At 57.4% G+C, this 19,199-nt stretch overlaps 1 protein-coding gene across 2 annotated transcripts; it reads right to left on the bottom strand.

The window, feature by feature from the left end:
- Window positions 1–21: 21 nt before the first annotated feature.
- Window positions 22–17,858, bottom strand: DCAF15 (DDB1 and CUL4 associated factor 15). Of its 2 annotated transcripts, none has more exons than XM_048832101.2 (13): window positions 17,694–17,858; window positions 15,808–15,905; window positions 15,486–15,621; window positions 14,584–14,690; window positions 13,215–13,354; window positions 12,564–12,734; window positions 8,558–9,175; window positions 6,956–7,047; window positions 4,853–4,981; window positions 3,728–3,813; window positions 3,259–3,393; window positions 2,643–2,758; window positions 22–1,047 (listed from the first exon to the last, which is right to left on the bottom strand). In XM_048832101.2, exons 1-13 carry the CDS (start codon window positions 17,826–17,828, stop codon window positions 992–994), a joined length of 2,019 nt encoding a protein of 672 aa, XP_048688058.1. In that variant the 5' UTR covers window positions 17,829–17,858; the 3' UTR covers window positions 22–991. The 2 variants fall into 2 exon arrangements, with proteins under 2 accessions (XP_048688058.1, XP_048688059.1); XM_048832102.2 differs by having other exon boundaries at window positions 3,259–3,363.
- Window positions 17,859–19,199: the final 1,341 nt, after the last annotated feature.

Below are 19,199 nucleotides of genomic sequence, written 5' to 3'. Positions count from 1 at the left end.
AAAGCGACGCGAGCCGGTGGCTTGGAAATTAAAACGTTTATTACAGGGAAACAAAAGCCCATTTGAGGAGAAACTAAATGATTAACAGTGGGGCTGGGGACTGTGGAATGATCCACAAAGTGTGCAGGCGGGGGAGAGGTGTGTTATCTGGACTCAAAGGAAAAACCTCCTCCACTGGAAAAAGTGCCTTAAACACCAAACAGAGAATGACACTTAAATATACATTGAACAGAACTGGGAAGTCTGGCCCCCAGGAGGGCGGGAGATTTGTTCTGCCACAGGATCGCACTACACCTGGGGGAAGCTGGAATGCTGCCCTCTCGCCCCCTCAGCAGCTAACGACTCAATGACAACAGAGCGGTACCAGGAGAGGGGCCGCGCGGGTCGTTCTCCTCAGGGGCCAGGCGTGCTGCTGGCGGCTTTGGCAGCACGTGGCCTGAGCAGTATTAAAAGAAGAATTCACCGTCTCCAAAGAGAAGGGAGATGGTTCAAGTGGTGTCCTGAGCCGGAGGAAGACGCTGCTCCGTCGCCAGAGAGGGTGGACCCCGGCCCTAGCAGCAAGTGCCACGGACGAGCCCTGCTGCTCATGCTGAGCGAGGGCATGTTACTGCTAAGTCACCGCAGATGACGGTGACGAGGGTCAGGTCCCCTGCCACAGCATCCCGCTAGCCTGACTGCACCGGCTCTAGCCCCAGCTGAGCACATGCACCACAGGCAACGCCGCCGGCCGGCAGAGCCGCCCGTAGGCGCTGGCAGAGGCAAGAGACTCAAGGTCCAAGCCCAGAGCAGACCCTGGGCTGGGCCCTCGGACGACAGGCATTCCCCCTCCCCTAGGGATACTCCTACTTACATCCACTTTCAGCAAAAGCACGAGTTACTCTAATTAAAAAAAAGGATGAAGAGAAATTAAAACCCAACGAAACTCAAACAGGAGGAGGTAGTTAAATCCGACGTACAGTACGGCAGGAACCAAACCAGTCTCGCCTCCGCGTCACAAGACGATCCAAGTGTAGCGCTCATTGTCTGCTAGGACCTTCAAGGAGCAGCCTAGAGAGATCAAAGAGCAGATGGGTTTAAGGAGCGGACGTGGTGGCCATTTCCCCACTCCCCAGGCTGGGTGGATGAGGGCAGGGGGTCGCTCCTTCGGCTCCACGGCTAGCTGGGCTGGGGGGGAGATCCAAGTCTCTCCACTTCACTGATGGCAAAGGAACGTGGCAGGATCCGCTGAGGAAGGCGGGTCCTAGGCCAGGAGTCAGCGTGGCTAAGCCACCGTGCAGCAAGGGGTCAAGCCAGGGGCGCGCGCAGTGCAGCGTGTGGGTCTTCCCTCACAGCAGTGCAGGGGATGGTGATTAAAGCCCAGCACGGCATGCCTGCCACACCCACCCCACATCCCAGGCACGGCTCTGCCCTCCCCTGCCTACTGACATGGGGACAGCTCTGCCTGGCTCAGCTGCCAGCCAAGCGCAGAATTCCATCAGTGGGTCTGGAGCCTTCTGGCCTTCCCGTGCTCAGATGCGGAGTCAGGAGACACACGGGGTGGAGGGAGAGGGAACAGCAGGCCCTGGAGAGATGGCAGCCATGGGGAAGAGATGGGACAGAATCCTGCACCCAGAGAGCGGGGACCAGCTGCCCCTGGAACAGCCCAGGCAGCTGCACCTGTTTCCCCCTCGTTCCCATTAGGGCTTCCAGGCATGACCCAGCGCTCCAGCTAAGGGATCAGCTGGGTCCAGGCTGGGAGGGGTTTGGTCAGACACCATCTGCACCAGGACTGCTGGGGCGTTGGCTTCTGTGTCTAACCCATCTACCCAAACTTAGCCATGGGCCGCCTGCAGGAATCCCTGGGGCAAGGGTCTCGGCTGCGTGATCCCAGCAGCCCCTTCTGGCCTTCACCGATACACAGGGATCTAGGAGTGCGCAATTATTTTCGGTGCAGAAAAGAGGCAGGTGGGGGGTTTAACCGGGGGCCATGCAGCGAAGAGCCATGACTGGGCAGATGATCTACCCCAGGAGGTCTGAACAGGGGAGGCTGAGATTAGAGGGCAGAGAGGGTCACCCCCACACATGGAGTCTGGGGCAGGATGCTGTCTAGCAGAAGCAACCAACAGCGCAGAAAGTAATTGTCCCGCAACACGCCAGGGAGCTTGGCGGCCCCCCCGTGCTGGGCTCTGGAGGGAACCGTGCCCTTGGCAGCACAGCCCAGACACTTCACCTCCTTTAAGCTGGAGCTGAGAGTAGCTTCCCTGAGATCCAGCCGCACAGCACATGGCTTGCACAGGCCCCAGCCGGCTGCAGTGCCACGTTCCTGCTGGCAGGGGCGCAGAGCACAGGTCTGGAGCCAAGCGAGTGGATCCAGGGCTCTATGGCCCTCCCAGGCAGGCTCACAAGGCTGGGGGCGTAGCAGGGCATTGCGTGTCTGCACACTGAGCAGCAGAACGCAGCAGGGAAGCTGCGTGCTGAAGGTGATCTTCCAGCTGAAGCAGGCAGCCAGCCATGCTGCGTCACACTGCCCGGGGCCCGTCCCACTCACGCAGGCCTTGCTAGGAGATCCTTAGCCTTCAGCAGGGCTTGGCTGCACGCCAGAGGGGAAGCCGGGCAGCCCCTTCCTCCAGGGCTCAGCGCCCGGCTAGGGAAGGGGCGTTTACCTTTATGAAGTGCCTCGTTCGTCATTCTGTTGACGTATCGCCCGCTGCTCTCTGGCACCAGCCACTTCATCACCATGTCCACACAGCTCTTCCGGTAGGAGCTCCAAACACTGCCGCTGCGGCCAGGGGAAGAGCACTGTGAGCGAGCAAGCAGGGCAGGGGCCGCTGGGCGAGGCCCCCAGCCTGTGGTTTTCCCTGAGGCAACGCCCGGAGCGGTTTGTATTAGCGCTGTCAAACGCAAGCGCCAGGCAGTTCTGGGGCTGAGCTTACGCAGCTGGTACCCGGCTGATCAGATCCCCACAGCCCCAGACTTGGAGGCAAGCAGCGGCAGGCCCTCCGGACACCCCAGGCCCAGCTTAGATACAGTGGAAGGGAGTTGTGTTCCCAGCGGAGAACGCTGGAAGGCAGGGCCATTTTGATTCGGAAAAGGGAGGTTTGAACTGGGGTGGCAACCGGCTCAGTGAAGGGCTCTTGATTCTAACCAGCAAAGGTCTGAGGGAGCCAGGACCTGGGACTCCACACCCAAGCCCAGCTCTCTGGAATGGGTCTCTTTTCCCAGCTCAGCGCAGCCATCTGGGGAGGGACACCTGAGCAGGCACCAGCCACTGCCACGCACCTGGTCTGCCCCTTGACTTCTGTGAGGTCTCCCACGCTGACGGTGATGAAGGTGCCAGTGTTCAGATTCCAGGACACTTTCAAGCTGGTGTGATAGGTCTTTGGTCTGGAGGGGAGGCACAGGACACACACCGGCCTGGTCAGGTTAGAATAGGGGAGTGGGCTAGAAATTAACTATTTCCTCCCCAAACCCCACGGCACACAAGCCCCACGTACAATCTGGGCAGTTACCAGGACCCCTGGAGCCTGCTAGGGACTGAGGCTGGGTGAAGGGGTTCTAGCAAGGGAGTTGCCCTGCTGCTACTGGAATTCCTCCAAGTTCCCCCCCCGCCCCTCCCCCAGGCATCTGCTCCCTGTGACCTCCCCTCACCCCAGTTCTTGCCCCTTCTGTGGGGACTGGGTCCCCTAAAAGCACACGCTGAGGGGATGGAGAGACGTCACAGGGGGAGTTCGGCAGCGGCTGTACTCACCTAAGCTGGCCCTCTTCGTCAGGAGATGGGAAGGCCAAGAGCAATAATCCGATATTGATGATGACTTGGTTGGTTTCTGGACACACCTAGAGGGAGGGGATTGGACAGTTGACTCGGGGAGGTTACTCAGAGCTGGCAAGGGGGTAACAGAGCCTGGCAGAGATCACTGCAGAGCAGTGCTGGGCATGGATCACGCTGGGCAGGGCAGATCAGGCAGAAGGAAGGGTGGCCTGGTTGTATTTAGCCCTGGACGGTACCTCCAGAGACCAGGGCTCTCCGTTAAGCCACACACCAAGTACAGCAGCCCCACAAGCCACCTCTTCAGCCCACCTTCCCCGGGCAGCTGATCTGCACAAGAGACACCTGTCCACTGGGATTCCCCACCACGCACCGGGCACTGCAGAGTCAAGACAGTAGAAATGTGAGCGAGATTTGAAACAGCAACACCAAAGGGAGGGCGCCTGACCCCTCCTCCCCCCTCAGATTAGGTTAGTCAGAAGCTCCAACAGCTGTCCCCCAGAGAGGTCAGCAGCCAGGTGCTGCAGCAGGAAGTGAGATCCCCACCCCCAAAGAGGGAGCAGGTGCCAATCAACTCCCCTCTGACACCCCCCTGATCCCAGCACAGCAGCCAGGGGGAAATGCAGAGGCTGACACCTGCCCCTTCTCTAGGTTCTTGGCCAGACCGTCTCTCCCTCCCCACCAGGTTCCCCAAGGACCCCTTCAACTCTGCCACCTACAGACAGGACCCAAGAAGGATACAGCTCCCAGGCATGCAATGCTGGCCGCCCCACATTGAGCGCCGGGATCTGGAACCCCCTGGCCACACCCTGTTACAGAGGAGGGCTACTCCAATCGGTTTCATTTCAGAGGCAGCACTAAAGTGTCTGGCCGGTTCCTTGCTCCAGTATGTGGCAGCCAACAAACGTTCGTTGATCCTGCTGGAGGAGCAGCTGGCAGAGCCGCTGGGGGTTACACCTCTGTGCTGGCTCCCAGCCCAGACAGGGCGCTGCGGCTCTCAAGTCACCCAGCCGGAGGTGGTCCTGTTCCAACGCTGCCTGATGGCTTCGCGAGGCAGCATGAGGCTCGCCTGGCTCCGTGGGGGAAGGGATGCTCACGCACACTCACCTCTAGGATGACGATGTCGTAGTCGCTGAAAGAGCAGAACTGCCTGGACCAGGAGGCGTCGTTCCGGATCACCTCATTAATGACGTACTCAAAATCCAGAGTCAGCTGCTCCACAGTCAGGTACTGGCCCTGCAATGGGGGGAGAGAACCCAGAACCCTCAGCAGCTGTTTCTCCGTAGTCCTAAGGGCTTGTCACTTGAGTTCCCGCCCTCAGCCCAGCCATGCTAGGTGGGCCCTGGCTAGGTAGAAAGCTTTGTGTTTGAGGCACAAGATGTCTGATCCAGGGAACTTACTCCTCAAAGTACAGTTCCACCCCACGATGGGACTCCGCAGAAAGGGCCCCTTTTCCCACCCCACAGCTCTGTGCTGAGACAGACAGACACAGGCTGCTCCAAGCTTCTAGCTACGTACGTCCAGCCCTGCTCCGAGGGCACAAGCTAGAGTCAACTCAGCTCACCCATCACCAGAACTGTGACCAAAGTTTGAACTGCGGGCTCCAGCTCTGCCCTCATGAACAAGCCCATTACCTCCTACTGGGCTGGCAGCCAGGTTAGAGGGAGGAGCCGCTTGTGATGCTCGCTGGGACTCCAGAGAGCTGGGTTTGATTGCCAGACTCGCTGTGTGACCTTGGGCCCTGGGCAGTACGCGTGTCCATCTGTAAGAGGCTTCACCTCTTCTGCCCTTTATCTTGGCTGTAAGCTTGTGAGGGAGGAGCCCTCACTGGGTGTTTGTGCGGTGCTTGGTGCTCTAGGGCCCCATCTCAGCTGAAGCCCGTAGACCCCATACCAATTCCATCAGCGCCGAGACAGATAGGACGGGGGCACCTCTCTGGCTGGCAGAATCTTTTATGACCAACAGTGGACAAAAAACACGGTACGGCTCGGACACGAAGCCCCCCTCAGAACAGACCTGCTCATTAGTAATCCCCCCCACCGAGTGCGGTTCATCGCTGTACAGAGGTGACCGGTATCATTACTCCCATGCTACAGATGGGAAACTTAGGCATGGGGGGATGTGGCTCGCCCAGCAGCAGAGTCAAGAATGGAAGCTAGGTCTCCTGAGTCTCAGTCCAGTGCTCTGCCCACTACAGCAGTGGTTCTCAACCAGGGGGCCGGGGCCCTCTGGGGAGCCGCGAGCAGTTTCAAGGGCCTGTGAAGAAGGGCCAGCATCAGACTCACTGGGGCCCAGGGCAGAAAGCTGAAGCCCAAGGCCCTGAGCCCCACCACCTGGGGCTGAAGCCAGAGCCTGAGCAGCTTCGCTTCCTGGGGCTCCCTGTGGCATGGGGCTCCAGGCAGCTGCCCTGTTTGCTACCCCCCAACACTGGCCCTGGCTTTTATAGGCAGAAAAGCAGCTGTCGTAGCACGGGTGGGCTGTAGAGGGGCCTCGGAAAGAACAAGGTTGCGAACCCCTGCACTAGAGCACACTCCTCATTCACACTTCCCGCCCCCAGCCCTCATGCTTCTTGCGGATCACAGCTAACCTCCCCTCTGTTAGGGAGGAATCGGCCTCCCACTTATAAGGTGAAAAATCAGAATTTTTGTGAACGTAGAAAGCGTTTGTGAAATCCGCGCAGTTCGGCTGCCCCTCTGGGGAAGGTGGACTGGAGACAGGGCACCATGGTCAGTCTTCGCCCCAGGGCGTTACTCTCAGCTGCCAGGCTCGGAATGGACCCCTTAAAACGCAACACTCGGCTCTGGACAAAGCACTGCACATTGGGACTTGTAGTCTCCATGGAGACTACATCTCTATGGAGCAGCAGCGGCTGATGAAAGCGTTGAAAAGGACCCCCACGTCTATCTGCAAGTCTCTCACACACCACTGTTACGGCAGACACCTAAGTGGACAGCACTGGGTCAGACACTTCTCCCTTTGCCTCATACATCACACGGGCCTTTGCATATGGTCAAACCCTCCATTTCCAGCGATAAGGCAAGATCAAATGCATTCAGTGGTAAGAGAACATGGCTGTCAAACCCCAGAAACCGGCAGCTGGGGGAGTGTTAGCTCATTATTTGAAACAGACTAGATTTCAAGCGGACAGTGTCCCTTTAAGTCCACCCCCGCCCCCACATGACAGGACCAGGGCCCGAGGCCACGCCTGACCTGGAATATGGCTCTCTCCTTCAGCGGCTTGAGGTTTCGCCCTCTCAGGTCAGTTACGACAAAGGGCAGTGAGATCTTGTCATCCTCGTACTCTGAAAGGGAAGGCAGCATGAGGCAGAGGCCACATGGCTGGCGAAGTGGCTGGGCCTGCAATCCAAGGAACCGGAAAGCGGTCTGCAAAGTCGCCCCCCCCCATGGAAGAGTCTTGAGCAGGAATTAAACACTGGTTTCAGTCCCCCTGGTTTAGTGCAATATATTCCAAAGAGTGGCTAGCTACAAATGGCTCTTCCTGCTCAGACCTGCTCCATGTGCATTTCCGAGCCAGCTCAGACCAGAGCTCTTGCTCCCATCAGCCCTACCGAGTAAATACAGCTCTGGGAGAACGAGCCAGATGCTAGGACTCCTGTACTGCAAGTAGAATCGTTCCCCAAGCTCCAATGCTTAGATTGTAGGCTCTGTGGGGCCGGGACTGGCTTTTGGTTTGGGGTTCGGGTCCATGCCTAGGGCTCCTAGGTGCTACCGTGGTACAAATAAAACCATGCCTTCAGTTACACTTGGGCAATACAACCGAAGGCACCAGACTGGGCCAGTGGTTGGTGGGGACAGAGACGGGGCAGTGAAAGAACCTAATTACAAAAAGCTAGACCTGCTGAAGTGAACTGGCACCTTCCCAAGAGGGATAAGGACAATTAACTAAGGGGTCCATCCCTCAGTCAACATTAGTTGGGACAGGAACATTTAGGAAAGTCAGGGAAGATTCTGGCAATTCAGATGTGTTGAGTCCTTGTTTGGGAGGCTCGGGTGGGACTCTGGGGCAGGCAAGTGCTTTGGTGTCTCTCAGAGCCTCATTAACCAGCTTTCTGCTCACTGCGGCAAGGAAGAGAGAAAGCGCAAGAGCACACCTGTGCCATCTGGTAAGGGAGGGACAGCAGTAACGACCCTGACAGGATCAGAACTGCTTGGGCAGCCTGGGGCCAGGCGTGTGCTGCGCCAAGGAGGCAGGTACCTTTCAGCACCTGTGCAGAGACTGGCCGCTCAGGGCACACCTACGCTGCAGCTGGCAGGGAGCCTCCCAGCCCAGGTCCCGATTTAGGGTAGTGGGGCTCACGCTGATGCTCCGAAAACAGCTGTGCAGACGTTATGGCTGAAGCTGGAGCTCTGGCTCTCCCGCTCCAGCCCAGGCTTCAGAGCCTGAGACGTGCCCCAAGGGCTTGGGCAGCAGGGCTGCTATAGAGAGATCTCCTCAAGGGAGGGGACAGGGCCCCATTGGCCAGAGGCCCCTTCTGAGAACTACAGAACCAGTAACTAGCGGGGGGGGCCTCGTAGCACTAGGGGGGGTGGGGGGTTAGCAGCATGGAGGCCTGACTGCTGGGAACCAGAGGGAGACCCAAACTCACTGCACAAGCCGGCACTAGACCGTTAACAGCTCTCGGTTACAACGCACATAAGTCCAATTCCAAGCAGACTGGGGATGAAAGGACCCGGGGTCCAGCTGAAAACCCCTCGAGTTACCAGTCAGCTCAGCCCTACACACAATCCCAGCCCCTAAGCGAGTCAGTCCCTGCACCGAGAAGTGGACTGGCCTCCCTAAGCTCTGCTTACCGTCCTCCGGCTCTGACAGGTCGCTGGGCTCCAAGACATAGCGTAGCTTGGTGTAGTTCACGTAGCCGGGCTCAGCCGGCTGGCTCTCCATCTCCGGTCCGGCAAGGGGAGAATCTTTCGGGGGTTGATCCCCTTCTGGAGTTCGGTCTCCCCTGGGAGACGAGAGGCCATGATGCAGGCGGCAGTAACTCCCGGAGGGCCCTGAGCACAGCCTTGCCTCCCATGGTGCATCAGCAGGGGTGCCCTGGGACAGGGATCTGTGTGGGCTGGCTTCCTGGGCAGGACGGCACTCAAACCGGCCGCCACCCACCTCCTCCTCTTCCGCTGGTGCTGGGCCTTTAGCCTCTTTGGCCCGTCGGAAGATATCGGCCACAAACTCTTTTGCCTTGGCCACGGCTGGCGACAGCTCCATGGGTTTGATGGGGCTTTCCAGGCCCTGGGAAGCTCTGCTGGCGGACGATGGTGCGGCAGCCATTCGGCAAGGGCAGCCATCTCTTTCCATCCGATCTTCCGCACCCACTGGGCACTGCATGGCACCTGCAGCATCACAAGCCCCCGCGTGGGGCGACTGGGGCTGGTTCCTTCTGTCATAGAGGATTTGGCAGAAGTTGCTGTCCTCTAAACCAGAGAGAGGTGAGGAAGGGGTTAAAGAGGCCACAGCTACACAGAGAACAGTTTCCATGGAGACATCCCTCAGCATTTTCCACTGCACAAGTGGGAGCAGAAAGGTCTAGTGGATAGAGCACCGAGTGCCCTGATACCAGGGTGATGGGCACGGCATACAAACCATTCCCCGGGCTCTGCAACTCAGCCTCTCTGCGCCTCAGGTCCCAGATCCTCACCTGTAACATGGGGGCACATGACACGTGCCCTCTTCTGTCAGATGCTGGGAGTGTGCTAGAACTCTGCCTCCGTTTAGACGGGCAGGATTCTGGGGTCAGCAGTACCGCCCGGCTTCTGTGCAATGCTTTCCCATCTGTGCACCTGAAAGGGCTTCACAAGCTTTAATGCATTTCCCCTAATAACTCCCTGGGAGGTAGGGCTGGGGGGAACCAAGGCAAAGGGGTCACGCACGGAGTCTGAACTCAGGTCTCCCAGGGCCGGCTCTAGGTTTTTTGCCGCCTCAAGAGCTCAACTGCCCAAGTGAAAAAAAAGAAAAAAAAAAGGGGGGGCTGGAATGCCCCCCTGGAATTTGTGCCACCCCAAGCATGTGCTTGCTTTGCTGGTGCCAGTCCTGACTGGACCATGCTTCCTCTCATCAGGGCTCCATAACGGAATGCAGTGGCTGGGCACATCATTTCAGAGTTCGGCTGAGCTTCGGAGAGCTATCGAAGGGGATTGGATGCCCACTTCCCACGGGTTTTAAGGAGAAATGAATGCAAAGCCTTAATTCACAGAACAGCCACCCCCTCCCTGAGGCTGGCTCTCTGGGATCTGAAGGTGCTTTGCAGACGTTAAAGGATTGAGTCTCCAAAGCTCCTGTGCAAAGGAGGCAGGTCCCGGCCGCAAATATGTGCGCACAAAGGTGGAGTGACTTGCCCCAGGTCACACAGTGAGCCAGTGGCAGAGGCAGGAGCACAGTTGGGAACAGAATCCAGGAGTCTCAACTCCCAGCCTCCTGCTCTGGACTCTCAAACCTGCTTGTAGATACACCAGGATTTCCCTGGAATAAAACATAACCATCTCTAACATACCCCAGACAACTCCCCATCGCACCAGTGGGCTGTGGGTTTCACCCCTTGTACATTTCCCTGTGTCATCATTTTAGCAGCAAGTTTCTCTCTGAAATGAGAGATTACACACATTGGGCTGGTCTCCTGGAGGAAGCCACCACAGCTTTACAGTGCTAGCTAACATGGGTCAAGTTTACCTCTCCCAATGTCTAAAACACTGGGAAACCAGCACGCCATGTGCTTCCAACTTCTCGTAGGAGAGTTAGAAAGAGACTCAATATCACTGCATCAGATTCTCACCTTTGAGGCCCTTCCCCTATGTGTCCCTTACATGCTTCCCACCTCACCCACCAAATCTCTGCTCCATTATCAACTTCTCTCACCCAAACATAGAATCCTAGACTTGTAGGACTGGAAGGGACCTCAAGAGGGCATCTAGTCCAGTCCGCTACACTCATGGCTGGACTAAGTATTAGACCATCCCTGACAGGTGTTTGTCTAACCTGCTCTTAAAAACCTCCAATGATGGAGATTCCACACCTCAGAACATCCTTCCACTCTGCCCTTAGGTATGGGACACCCACCCTGGACCAAGTCGTTCAGGCCTCAGGAACCGGAGCAACCTTATGGCACCCAGGAACAATACACGCTCCCATTGTGCCCGGCTGCAAGATCTGGACAACATACCTGTACATTGCTACAGCAACTTGCAATCAAGGATCTCAAAGCACTTTACAATCACATATTAACCCATGCAGCCCCCAGGGGGTGGACAGAGTGGATAATCACTAGCTCTAATTTTTCATCAGCAGATCTCAAAGCACTTCTCAATCCTTTAAATCAGTGATAAAAAGTGATTCTTTTTTAAAATTGCATTTATTGAAAACAGCTTATTTAAATTAAATACATTTTCTTTTAAAAAATACACCTAAGATTAAATGTGAAATGACAACCACCCATGTTAAAACCTAATCTCACTATACTCTACTCAAATCATTTAAATAAATTAAAATATACTGTGAGCTCTCCTCAAATTTTAATGAGTTGGATTATATACAGCAGTGGTTTTCAACCTTTCACATTTGTGGACTGCTAAAAAATTTCAAATGGAGGTGCAGATCCCTTTGGAAATCTTAGATAGTCTGTGAACCCTCGGGGTCCGTGGACCACAGGTTGAAAACCCCTGAGATACAGAATCAGGGGAAAACCAACTATCTTTTGAGGTCAACTCAAGCTTTCTAAATATGTCAATTTCCTGTTCTGCACTAGGGGTATGTATTATTTTCATATTAGGTACATATTTCTCAGATGTACGTTCCTTACAAAGGAGGTTGGTATCATTCTTCCCATTTTACAGATGGGGAAATTGTGGCACGGGACAAGGAAGTGACTTGCCCAAGGTCAACCAGCAGGTCAATGGTAGAGCCAGGAATAGAACCCAGGTCTCCTGGGTCCCAGTTCAATACTCTATCCACTAGACCACACTGTCTACTATATATAAACTGAGAGGCTCACTCCCCCTGCCCCCACACTTCCTCTGCTGGTTTTCTTACATTGCAAGCTCTTTGGGGCAGGAACATCTGATTGTACAGCACCTGGCGCAACAGGCCACTGGGCCCTACCACAAGACCATCCTTCCCTCCCTTGTGGTTAGTGCTTGAGACCGTTGGAAGCTGGAAATCCAAACCCTCACAAGGCCGAGGCGGTTGCTTTGTTCTCAGGTGGTTCAGCAGCTGTTAAGTGGGGAACGAGAACCTGAGGGTCTGATGCATCTTGCAACACCTAAGGCTACAAAGAATGCCCTACGTTACCCTGGGAAGCTGGGACTGCCAGCTCTCCCATGCATCACTTACTCATCTCCAGGCCCAGAGACCTGCAAGATACCAGACCTTCCACTGACCCCTGGGTTCCCCTCTCTGAGCAGCGCTTTCACAGCACTGACGGTGGACTGCACTCATTCTGAATCCACGGGGTTTCCAACCCCTGGCCCAAGCCACAGGCCCGTGGGTTGCTGAAAGCGCCACACCTAGTACTTGCGATGCTCGAGCCGGTTGGAAGAGAAGGATGGTGGTGAAGTTCTCTGGCCTGCGGTATACAGGAGGTCAGACTCGATGAGCTAATGGTCCCTCCAAATCTAAGATGAGGGAGAGAAGATACCCTGGCTAGACAGACTAAACTAAGCAGCTGTTCCAACACATCCATAACCTCGCAGCTGACCTTGCTGAAACACCCAGCGAGGCCTGGAATTCCGAACACAGTATCTTCCAAGGAAGAAGTCCACGCACGTTAACGCTCTCCAATCCCAGCTGCCCCCAAAGAGGCAAGGCTCTTACCTGCGGTGTGTACAGAAACAGCACATGCTACGAGGGAGTAGCTGGTGTTCAGCAGCACCACCTGGTCCTTCTTGAGCTGGAAGGCTGGCTGGAATGTGGGGAAAGGATAGACCACCTGGTACTTGGTGTGCAGCATGAAGCCATGCTGCAGACAGTGGGCATTTGGGTCCCCTGAGAACACACAAGGAGAGGGACAAGTGAGACCATCCCTGCCCACAAGACAAGAACAGCTGGGGGTCAGACAGCACGTGGGAGACAAGCAGTCAGTCCCAGAGTCACCCACATCGAACGTGCCTAGCGCCTGGCAGGTTAAGAACATTTCCATTACTAACACTAAATGAACCCCACTGGGAATCAGATTACATTATCCTCATGGTGTGGACCTATGGGAAAACTGAGGCAGAGGATGAACGCTTGCCCAAAGATCATGCAGCAAGTCAGTGGAAGAGCTGGCAAGAGGACCCAGGAGTCCCAACTGTCCCCTAAACCAATCAGGAGACCTCTCTCTGTCCCATCACCAAGTCTATCACCCCACCTTCACCAAAGCTCCAAGTGTCACAGATTGCCTCATCTGACCGCCTTAGGAAGATGTACATCAGCTTTCCTGGTGAGCATATTCTCTGCAGCTACGGAACCGTCCTCCTGGCTCACCTGGATGCGCAAGGGCCATATCCCTGCAGCCGGGACAGTACATGAGTGGGGGCATGGCCACCGTGCTGATGTAAATATCCCGATGGTTTTCATCACTCATCATCATCATGTTCATCAGCAGGCCGTTTGCGGAGCGTGTGCTGCCAGGGAGACAGGAGACACCTCTGGTCACTTTCAGAGAAGTTCAGGGATTCAAACCCTCGTCTCCCACATTTAAACCCACATATTCCATCCCTGATCTCTGTCCTAGCTTCCAAATCAGGCCTATTAGCCAGTCAATACATGGGAGAGGAGGCAAATGGGTTCTCTCTTCAAAGGATTTAATCAAAACTGGAGTCGCTACTAAATTAAACTATTATTTCTCTTTTATAGGAGCCTTGGGGCCAAGAGGCAGGACTGAAATGCTCTCAGATCTTTAGGAACACGTTTCACATGCAGTGAAGTTACACAGAGCTCCCACCCCCATTCCCAGTTTGGGTGATTAAAACATCAACATTTACTTTGATTGCAAGCTTTCTGGGGCAGGGACAGTCTTTTGGTTGAGTTTGTGCAGCGCCCAGCACAATGGGGCCCTGGCCCACAACTAGGGGTTCAAGGTGCTATTGTATCACAAATAAATACAATGTAGAGGAAAAAGCAAAAACACACATATCTTTGCCAGTCTAACAACACAAAACTAAGTATTTACAGTCATTAAAAACAGATGGAGAACAAAGCAGGTTTTTTCAAAAAGTGAACAAAGAAACAAGGGAAGTCAAACCATTTCAACTGATAAAGGGCCTTTCCCTAAACTGGAACCCTACTGCAGCCCCTCTTGACTGGAGTTTGTATTCTGCTAGCCAACCACAGCAGATGCACCCCACCTGTCTCTCTTATTTGCCAGGTCAGGGCATCGGGCTCTTCCAACCTCAGATTCAGCTCAGGAGGAGGTGGGAGAGTAACCAAGCCACGGTTCTCCCCTTAATATCCCAAAGCACCGCTTCCCCCCTCCTGACAGCCTTAGGCACTCCATCTTCTAGGGCTGGGGTGAGGTGACAGTGTGTACGTGCGCAGGGAGAGGCTGAAGGGAAGGCTTGGCCTGTGCTCACCAGGCTGCACTCAATCTGTGGATAGGACGAAGACGTCAGTTTCCAAGGCTGTCAGTCCTGCACTTGTGTGTTAAGTAAAGTATTTGTAACTATTTTAAAGAGGCAGGACTATCACCCAGAAAACCCTCAGGGAGGAGGCGGACGGCAGCAGTGAAGAATTTGCTGTGGGTCTCTCAGCCTCCTTTAAGCGGGATGTGAAGTTGGGAGTGCAGGAGGGAACACAAATTCTGTCCAAATCACTCCCTCACCCCCCAAGACCAGACTCATTCAACGGAACTCACTTGAAGCCAAAGACGATGACCTTGGAGGAGTCACTGGGCCATTCACACACAGTCAGGTAAAGGTCACTGTAGATTTCTTCATCCTGAAACAAGCGAACCTGTCGTACCTGTGGGAACAACAGAGCAAATCAGATTGAATCCAAGGAGTGGGATCTGGAATTCAACCCCCCACCAGACAACTGTAGAGCCAAAGTTACTTGGGAATGTCTTTTAAGAGGCTTAGCTGAGATCAGGCATTCTCTGAAAGATGTTTGGTTTAGCAAAGAGAAGATATGTGATTTTACATTTCAGATGCCCCTTTCACTCAGGAGGGTCTCAAAATGCTTTAGCGTTACAAACAGATTATAGACAAGAATCACTGCATACAGCTGCCTCTGGGGTGGAGCGCAACAGTAGTTTGACAGTGCACAGCAACACTGCACTAGCATTTAGCATAGGAAGAACTGAAACCAGGGGGGAAATTTCGGGAGGCAAACTGTGATGAGCTGATTGGGGATCTGAGGATAGCAGCTCCTCAGCTCTAGCAAAATGCATGCAATTGAGGCGTCAGTTTTATGCCTTGTTTAAAAGGTGATGCTTCTTGCACCATAGTACCTCCTACAACTGGACTGGGCAACAGTGCTCCGCACAGCACCCTCTAGTCTCATACAGGGGCAATGACCCAAAGGAAAGAGTGTCCCCTATTGAATCCCCAGTGCCCTTTCTGGGTTTTCCTTTGAAGTCTCCCTTCCAAGCACTGGCCACACCTAACCCTGATTAACAGTAGATACCTCTGGATCACAGCCCAGAGGGGGAATATCTGCAGGAAGTGGGTCTTTACTCCTTGTGAACTCATTCACCACACACAGTTCCTTCAGGAGCCTTCCCTCCCCCAGCGCCAGATGGGGGGCCATCATACATACCAGCTTCAGCTTGCTGTGAACATTGAATTCCCACCAATAGAGGTGGTAGATGTAGAAGGAGAAGTCGTCATCACCGCTGTTGCTGGTATATGACAAGACGTACCTCCCGCACTTGGAGAAGCCGAGAAAGATGTGTCTGGAAGATGAGCACAGGAGTGTAGCTCAGCCCAGAGCACTCACATGCATTCACATCCCCATCTCATCAAACTTGCTGGGCATGGAAGCTCCCCATGAGTTTGTCTGCCCCCGTCCTCATGGAAGTCAAGCTGAGAATGATGGCTGGCCCTGCCATCCTGCTTAAGGGAGAAATGCCAGATCTTACCCTGCACACAAGAAATCTTCGTCAACAATATTCTTCAGGGAAACACACACCCTTGGGGGCAGCTTGCGGAAGAGGCGTGGAGAAAGCTGCCCGCTGATCTGGAAAGAATGGAAGTGTCAGAGGCTCGGGGGTACATCCAACAAGAAGCAGGCTCAAGATATCCACTAATGTGGGGGTACCCAAAATATGTCCTGAATTGCTGCCTGTGGATGCCTTCTGCTTGTAACTCCAGTGTGAGCAAGGGCTATATGAGCAGATATCAGAGTCATGGGCGTTTATTTCTGGTAACGGTGACCACATTAGTTGCTGCCCTTGGGCTCTCCTGACAACTCACCATTGCAGCCCCCAGGGCTGGGACTTTTGGGGCAATGGCTGCATGGAGCAGCCTTGCCGCAGGGTCAGGGCAGCAGAACAGAGGCTGACATAGAAAACTAGGTGCCAAGACTCCTGGATCAGAGGGATCTAATGAACTGGGCTAGGTGGGGAAATGTTGGGAATCAGTAGTCTGGGGTTCTATCCCCAGCTCTCTGCTCAAGTAATTTCACCCACTTCTGTAGAAACCGCCCCCTCTTCCTGCACAGAGCCTCTTACTGTCCCCCCCCCAAGAGACCTTCCCCTCTCCCACAATCACACCACAGTCCCAATCAGTCAGCCCCCCTTCCCCGTGCAACGGCCCCTCACAGAGCCCCCCGGCCCCTCCCCGTGAGCGCCTCACCCTCCTCCACCCATCCAGCCTCTCAGGAGCCTCCCTCAGTGTCCCTTTCAGCGCTCCCCGGTCAATAAGCCCCCCCAACCTTTCCTCACAGGACCGCCCGCAGGCCTCAATTAGTCCCTCATCCCCACCCTGTCCCCACACCCCCTCCCCAGAGCTCCCCGCCCCTCAGTGCCCCCCGCCAATGAGCCGCCCCCCCACAGAGCACTCCGCCCTGCCCCCAGATTCCTCCCCACAGAGCCCCCCACCAATGAGCCGCCCCACCCCTAACCCCCACGTCCAGCTCAGAGCCCCCCGCCAATGAGCCGCCCCATGACGCCCACCCCCGACCCCTCCGCCCTGCCCCCCACAGAGCCCCCCGCCAATGAGCCGCCCCCCCGGTTCCTCCCCACAGAACCCCCCGGCAATGAGCCACCCCGCCCCCAATGACCCCCATCCCCGACCCCTCCGCCCTGCCCCCCACAGAGCCCCCCCGCCAACGAGCCGCCCACCCCAACAGAGCACTCTGCCCTGCCCCCCAGGTTCCTCCCCACAGAACCCCCCGCCAATGAGCCCCCCCGCCCCAATGACCCCCACCCCTCCGCCCTGCTCCCCACGGAGCCCCCCGCCCCGCCCCCCACAGAGCCCCCCGCCAATGAGCCGCCCCCCCCCACAGAGCACTCCGCCCTGCCCCCCAGGTTCCTCCCCACAGAACCCCCCGGCAATGAGCCCCCCCGCCCCCAATGACCCCCATCCCCGACCCCTCCGCCCTGCCCCCCACAGAGCCCCCCCGCCAACGAGCCGCCCCCCCACAGAGCACTCTGCCCTGCCCCCCAGGTTCCTCCCCACAGAACCCCCCGCCAATGAGCCCCCCCGCCCCAATGACCCCCACCTCTCCGCCCCGCCCCCCACGGAGCCCCCCGCCCCGCCCCCCACAGAGCCCCCCCAATGAGCCGCCCCCCCCCACAGAGCACTCCGCCCTGCCCCCCAGGTTCCTGCCCACAGAGCCCCCCCGCCCCCAATGAGCCCCCCCGCCCCAATGACCCCCACCCCTCCGCCCTGCTCCCCACGGAGCCCGCCACCAATGAGCCGCCCCGCCCCCAATGACCCTCCGCCCTGCCCCCCACAGAGGCCCCGCCAATGAGGCGCCCCGCCCCGCTTGCCCCCCCCCCCCCCCACAGAGGCCCCCCCTCACCTTGACCCGGTCGAGCTGCCGCACCACGTGCTCCCGGCGGCCCCGGACCCCCCCGGAGGAGGATCCGCCCCCCGCCCCAGCCGGGCCCCGCTTCCCCCCCGGGCCGCCCCGCTCCGATTTCGAGCTGGGCGCCATTTTCCCCCCGGCCCCCTCAGCTTCCGGAGCGGCCCGGCCCGCCCACGCTGCTTTTCCATGGGCCAGCCCCGGCGCCCGCCGGGATTTAAGATCTCTTCGCGATTCCCATTCGCCAGATGGACTGTCAATCTTAAACATCCCGCCCCTGCAGGGCACGCGCGCCAACCAGAAAGCGTCTCCTCGCCCCGCCCCGTCAGCACGCGTTGTCCGATTGGTGGCTAACTCCTGTCAGTCTCTATCTCGTTTGGTTGCTATGGAGAAGAGCTATCGGCTAGGCCCCGCCTCCCGGGCTGACTGGGGCGAGACTAAGGGCCCTTGGGCGCGGGGGGGGGCCTCCAGAGCGGGATTTCGGGGCGTCTAAGCGGTGCCTGAGAAATACAGGGTGCTGGGCCGTCGTCATGGAGACGGGGCCCTGTGTCCTCAGGGGCATGAGGCCCAGGCATCCCCCGGTGACAGCCCAGCCCTGGCACGAGAGATGGTGTAGAGCCCAACGGGGCGACAGCCGACAGCACGACAGCCGAGAGCACGGCGCCCAACGGGGCGACAGCCGAGAGCCGAGAGCACGGCGCCCAACGGGGCGACAGCCGACAGCCGAGAGCACGGCGCCCAACGGGGCAACAGCCAAGAGCCGACAGCCGAGAGCACGGCGCCCAACGGGGCGACAGCCGACAGCCGACAGCATGGAGCCCAACGGGGCGACAGCCGAGAGCACGACAGCCGAGAGCATGGCGCCCAACGGGGCGACAGCCGACAGCCGAGAGCATGGCGCCCAACGGGGCGACAGCCAAGAGCCGACAGCCGAGAGCACGACAGCCGAGAGCACGGCGCCCAACGGGGCGACAGCCGACAGCCGAGAGCACGGCGCCCAATGGGGCGACAGCCAAGAGCCGACAGCCGAGAGCACGGCGCCCAACGGGGCAACAGCCGACAGCCAACAGCACGGCGCCCAACGGGGCGACAGCCAACAGCACGGCGCCCAACGGGGCGACAGTCGACAGCACGGCGCCCAACGGGGCGACAGCCGACAGCACGACAGCCAAAGGCACAGCGCCCAACGGGGTAACAGCCGACAGCCGAGAGCACGGCGCCCAACGGGGCGACAGCCGAGAGCACGGCGCCCAACGGGGCGACAGCCGACAGCCAACAGCACGGCGCCCAACGGGGCGACAGCCGACAGCCAACAGCACGGCGCCCAACGGGGCGACAGCCGACAGCCAACAGCACGGCGCCCAACAGGGCAACAGCCAACAGCACGGCGCCCAACGGGGCGACAGTCGACAGCACGGCGCCCAACGGGGCGACAGCCAAGAGCCGACAGCCAACAGCACGGCGCCCAACGGGGCGACAGCCGACAGCCAACAGCACGGCGCC

This window comes from Caretta caretta, chromosome 20 (assembly GCF_965140235.1).
Source record: "Caretta caretta isolate rCarCar2 chromosome 20, rCarCar1.hap1, whole genome shotgun sequence".
NCBI lineage: Eukaryota > Metazoa > Chordata > Testudines > Cheloniidae > Caretta > Caretta caretta.
This window is presented reverse-complemented; position numbering and strand designations above follow the sequence as displayed.